This window comes from Osmia lignaria, chromosome 10 (assembly GCF_051020975.1).
Source record: "Osmia lignaria lignaria isolate PbOS001 chromosome 10, iyOsmLign1, whole genome shotgun sequence".
NCBI classification, from domain to species: Eukaryota; Metazoa; Arthropoda; class Insecta; order Hymenoptera; family Megachilidae; genus Osmia; species Osmia lignaria.
In genome coordinates this window covers 8,606,664-8,612,543 of record NC_135041.1, presented here as the reverse complement: position 1 = coordinate 8,612,543, position 5,880 = coordinate 8,606,664, and the positions used below count along the sequence as shown (strand labels likewise).

The 5,880-nt window shown below is 32.0% G+C and overlaps 1 protein-coding gene across 1 annotated transcript; it reads left to right on the top strand.

Moving 5' to 3' along the window:
* On the top strand, positions 1 to 4,786 carry LOC117611659 (uncharacterized). The gene is made up of 4 exons (XM_034339695.1): positions 1 to 189; positions 2,194 to 2,328; positions 2,928 to 3,244; positions 3,409 to 4,786. The coding sequence occupies exons 1-4, from the start codon at positions 112 to 114 to the stop codon at positions 3,680 to 3,682; spliced, it is 804 nt and encodes a 267-aa protein (XP_034195586.1). The 5' UTR covers positions 1 to 111; the 3' UTR covers positions 3,683 to 4,786.
* The last annotated feature ends 1,094 nt before the right edge of the window (positions 4,787 to 5,880 follow it).

The window sequence follows — 5,880 nt, the reverse complement described above, 5'->3', positions numbered from 1 at the left end:
TCGAGTACGATAAAGCGACTCTCTTGCAGTGAGAATCCAGGGATAAGCGAAAATAAATACACCATCCACAGAGTCCTGATAATTTCAGCGAACAACCCGATTTTCGAAGTGATGGCAGGCCCGTATCTATCACCTTTGGGTCCTCAGGCAGACCTCCTAACCGAATACATGTTTGGAAGACGTCGTCAGGTCAGTGTACGTTTCTTTTTTGCTTCTGTTTCTTTCTTTTTTCATGTTTTTGCTTATTTGTATCTAATATTCAATTTGCATCACCTACAAGCTGCTCTTTTCTTCTTCCCACTATTCCTTTTCTTCTTATTTTCAATTTATTTTGCAATTAACTTAAACGCGTTTAGGAAGATGATAAATAACAAAGTATCTGAAAGAATAATAATTCAAAATGCATAGAATCTCAAATTGCGTTTGTAATTTTAATTAATCAACTTAGTGAATCATTGTCATCTTTCTATTGAAAAGATAAGAATTTATATTCAACAGTGAACATAATTTAGTGTATGATAGGAGATTCAGAATCTGTGGAGTAATTTGGATGTTCAATAATTAACAAATTGGAGAGAATAATCGACATCATTTAATCGATATATGAGGAGAAGAAAATAATTAATTTTAGAAGTGTATGAACAAAGGGACTATTAATTTTTTAATTACTATTAGCTTATTATTTATTTTAATTTTCTTATTTTTATTGCTCTTTGTAACAGAAAAGTAGGGGAACACTATAATGTACAAGCATACCTCGGAGATATCGCATCGGGTTTGCTTCTAAATCATCACAAAAGTGAAAAAGTTAAAATAGCCAAAGACAAGGAACTTAAAGATTAACCAGTGCGACATAAAGTGGATAAAGAAGATAGTGAAACACCCGATTTTTAGCAATAATTATATTTAACAAAAGCAGTTATTATATTGTATTAAATTTGTTATTTATTACATTATATTATAGAAGTTATGTGACCCAGAGACACAAAGTGAACACGTGTTGATGGAAAAATAACAGAGATAAACTTTCTCTACATAAAATTGCCATAAACTTTTCAATTCGTAAAATAAATCAAAACGCAATAAAACGAGGTATGTGTGTATAGAGCATAGTTGATTTGAATATCGGCAATCTAGATAAAAAGGGCCAATAAAATATAAATTTTTGTATTTTAACCGGCTGCTGAAAGTGATAACATGTATAAATTGACAGTTTCCTTATTCTATACAAAGAAATCTTTTTTTTAATTTTTCGTTTCTATTATCTATTGTATTTCCTCTAAAAGAACAAATATATTTGGTATTCGGTTTTTACCCTACTTTTAGTCATTCATTATAATAGATGAATATAATGCATGTATGTGTATCTACATACGTGGAATGTCGACGAATGTGCAAATTAGATACCTGTTTCTAAATACAGTGCAAAAGCTTTTACCATTTTCTGTTTTTTATTTTAAATCTTCGTTTTGTTACGTTCTTTTCTCAGCAATGAGGGTTAATAGATTAATAAATTAGTTCACGCTAATTTATTAAGTTAATTTATTAATAGAAATGTCTGATCAACTTCAAATTATTAATGAAAAGAAAACTAATAAGTTTGTACTTACGTGAGCGTGTACGTCGAACCGGCGGAAGGAGTTAACGAAGTGCCATCACCTGTAATTTACATCATATTTCATTAGCATGATAAGCATGGTAAAGCAGTTCAATAAAATAAGTTATTTTTGCTCTTCTTTTGCTCATCATACTGTATTGAACGCAATTTAAAATAACTGGAGTAAAGTCGTCGGTCCGGAAGAACAATGGCACAATTGGAAGAAACTCAGGGGATAAAAAGAAACCAATTTCATTTAGTCCTATTTGTAATTAAATAATGAAAAAATGTTTGATGATTTTGAGAACAAAGCGATTGTTAGCATATTTTAAATACTTTTATGTTATATTAGGCACAAAGCGATGTTGTGATAATTTACTCATAAAATAATAATAAGTGATTTAAATAATGATATTGCAATTATGTATAGTTTTTCTTACGCAATTATTATAGTTGAAGAATTAGGTATCCTGAGACCAGTGACGTATTTAATTAAAAATTTGCAATTTTGCAATTGCACCGTTGTTTTCTCCGGACCATCGATATATGAACCAAGCGATATATATAATTAATTATTATTAATTATATCTGAGCAGAGACGCAATCGGACAACTTTCACTCCACAGCAGCTTCAAGAATTGGAATCCCTCTTCCAGAAGACCCACTATCCGGATGTTTTCTTGAGAGAGGAAGTTGCTCTTAGAATTTCGCTTTCAGAAGCTCGTGTCCAGGTTAATACTTACATGTATTATCTTCTTGTAATACAACGTTATAAAACAGAATACCATAGATCATAAAACAGATTATAGAAAGAGAGCCTTTGTTTCTTGCATGAAAAGTTAAAAAAAAAAAATGGATGGATGTGGAGGCTTAACCCTGCTGTTCTCGGATGTATAATATCAATCTTCCTGTACATAACAAATATTCATTTATAAAATGTCATACTTTTGTTCATCAGGTCACTATGACCCGACGAGACGCGAACGTGAAGTATAGGTCAGGAGAAAAGCAGGGTTAATCAAGTTTTTAAAGGCGATTCGTATTCAAGAAGACCACTAACAATCAACAATGACGTTCTGTAACAGTAAGTTGAATCGAATCTGTGCCAAACTTGTAGAGAATGCGAAGAATCTCATTGTTAGAACGTCGAAGGTATTTCCACACAATTCGACTGACGTTGACATACCGGCTAAAAGTATTAAATTACAATGTCTAAGAAACCTTAGATGTGGTCTGCAAAAGTTGTAAATTACATTTGAAAAAAGCCTTGCCCTGATCGGTGAAACCAAAATTTGTTTTCAGGAGGTAAGATTGCTTTTCTGTATTTCAGGTTTGGTTTCAAAATCGCCGAGCAAAATGGCGGAAACAGGCACGACTGCAATTGTTACAAGACGCCTGGAGGATGCGATGTTTAGGATTAGGAAGTGCGGCACCTCTTCTTCTACGACCGCCACCGACGACATCCTTAGAACGGCCTGATGCAGCGTCGCCGGTACCACCGCCGCCGCCACCACCTCCACCACCTCCGCCATCAACCTCTGCTACCACGAACGGCTCACCTCTGGCATCGATCAGTGCTAATAAAATGTCTGACACTCCGGCTCTGTCCGTTTGCAGGGATTACAGGATTCTTCCACCTCCTCATGGGTAAGAGCTGTCCCTGAAATTTATAAATGGGATAATGAAATAAAGATCAAACTCCAGCCCCCAAATTCGCTCAATCTTGTTTGCCTACTATAAAATCATATATTTAATCAAATTATGTAATAATAATCATAATTGAAATGCAATAGATTACTATTATGTTTCAGATATTCGTTGTCCTGTGAGAAGTCTCCGGATAGAATGAAATGTGGTTGTGGTTCTCCTCCAAGGATATGTGGTAGTCCAGTGGAAAGGGACACGAGCCTACCTATGAGAGACAGGCCTCAAGAGGCAGAGATGGATCTTACAGTGAAAGGCACACCTCGGCACACGCCAATCTCAACTTTATTCTGTCAGTTGCCTCAACAACAAGAGTTCAGTCCATCGCAAAATGTTGACGAACCTTTGGATGTTACACTCAACACTAACAAAAATAATTAGTTGTTTCATCCCTTTGTATTATTTATTTATTTGCTTCTGATCGTACTATGATTTTCATTCGAAAGGTTAAATATAAAATCAATTATTAAAGAAACTTTTCTCCAAAGGTATGTTACTAACATTTGAAATAAAACATGTACTTACAATGAGAAGTATAGATAAATAGTTTGAAATTGAATAGTACTTTCACTGTACACTTATGACATAATTATTTGACGAATTCATACTCTTAGCACTTAATGATACTTAATGTACCATATCAGATAAGGGTAGTTAATTACTTGAGAATAAAACTTTCGATAGGTTCTTGTGCAACTTTTACTCTCAAGTAAATACATACCCTAATACCTTAATTTTACTAAAAAAGATTCATGACGTTTTAAGTACGGATGTGGTTAATTAACCATAACGTACTCTGTTGTTTTGAGGATGGATGCGAAGACGTTATTTAAATGACATTTACATTAGGCAATTTTTTATCTTAAATCATAAAAATTTTGTGGCTGAGATACATGTTCTCGAGTCCCTTCAGGTCGAATACTTTTACCAAAACTCTGTGTATTGTTGAGGCATCTTATGATGTAAGTAGGATATCGGGTTCCACCAGCTTGGCGTCTTATGATGTCAGCCGACTGAACATTATCAGTGCTACCGATTAATGTACATGGTACTGGAAGAGTATAAAATACGACAATGTATATAGTACCAAAATCAAGCGAATAAGAGTTGCCTAATATAAACGCCATTTTAATTTATTTAGCAAAATTGGACTTCGTTTGAGTGTCTGGTTTCATTTGTTCCATAGACGTAAAAACTTTTAGAAAACTGTGATAATTATTGTTTATAAAGGTTTTTAATTTTAATTAAAATTTTGTTTATATAAATAATTTACTTCCCTCTTTTGTTACGTATTCTTTCTTCTTTATGTTCTTTCTGGATTACATAAGATTGCTAATTATATTATTCGTTGAATATTACTGGATTGTTAACATCTGTTGCTTCAATCAAAACTAAGAATAATTAGTAATCTGAAATATTTTGATTTTAGACAAAAAGAATTAAAGGGATGCTAGTAACATCTTTACAATGTTTTCAATATTAATCTTCTCCCAGAAAATCTTATATACATAATAGTTTTTATTACTCTGACAATAAAACAATTATTTCATAAAAAGAATTTAGACGAATTCATTTATACTTTACTTCATAAATGTTTCTTTCATTTTCAAAGGCGTTCAATTTTTTATTATATTATTACTGTATCAATTGTATTGCTAATATTATACAAGAGTGAAGTACTAATATAAATGAAACAATATGCTAAATTACTCTGTTTAAAGCAACAAAAGAGAATTCATTAACTAGTGTTAATAGTTAGTTCTAATCTTTAATTATGAAATTTACAAGAATTAAATTTATATTGTTAACGTACGTATACATGTTACTAAATTAACAAACTAAACTAAAATAACAACTAATTACAAATTTAAGTCTAAAGATGTATGTATTTAATTCTAATTGTAGAAAATAGGATTTGCACTATTTGATTGTGTAAAAAAATTACAATTGGGATACTTTATTTTGAAATGAATACTACTAAAAATATAACACTTAATAAATAAGGAATAAATTATTGAAAAACAAAAAAATTCGTGTTGAGTATTTTATGTTCCACGTTATGTAAAAAAAATAGTATGAAATACCTTAAATTGAAGTGGAGCCATTGGAATTCCAAGGAGCACTACAACCGTTTGGTTCCTTAAGTCCAAAGGGTAATGGCCGCCTCTTACTAAATCTCGGAGGGGCCGTGCCTACGTATTATAAGAAATGACAAAACCAATCGTTTGCTTTACGATTTTTAATACTTCTTCTTTCACGCTTAAATGTAAATTAGAAAAAAAAAATAATTTTTATTAATAGCAAAAGCATTAACATCCATACTACCATCGGTGGGTCTCTTTAGATCCAGGAATCACTTCTCTTTCACTTATTTTCTTCGTTAATTCGATTATGACGTTAAGGTTTCCGCTACTCCTTACACGCTTCATTGATGTTTCAAAACATGTATACAATACATATATTTTCCTTAAAATACATAAATCGTTGTATTCATTGAATAAACCGTTTTAAAGCTACGTATGATTGTCTCTTTATTTATTGAATCACGCTAGCAATATACAAAGAAGGATAAGGAAGGA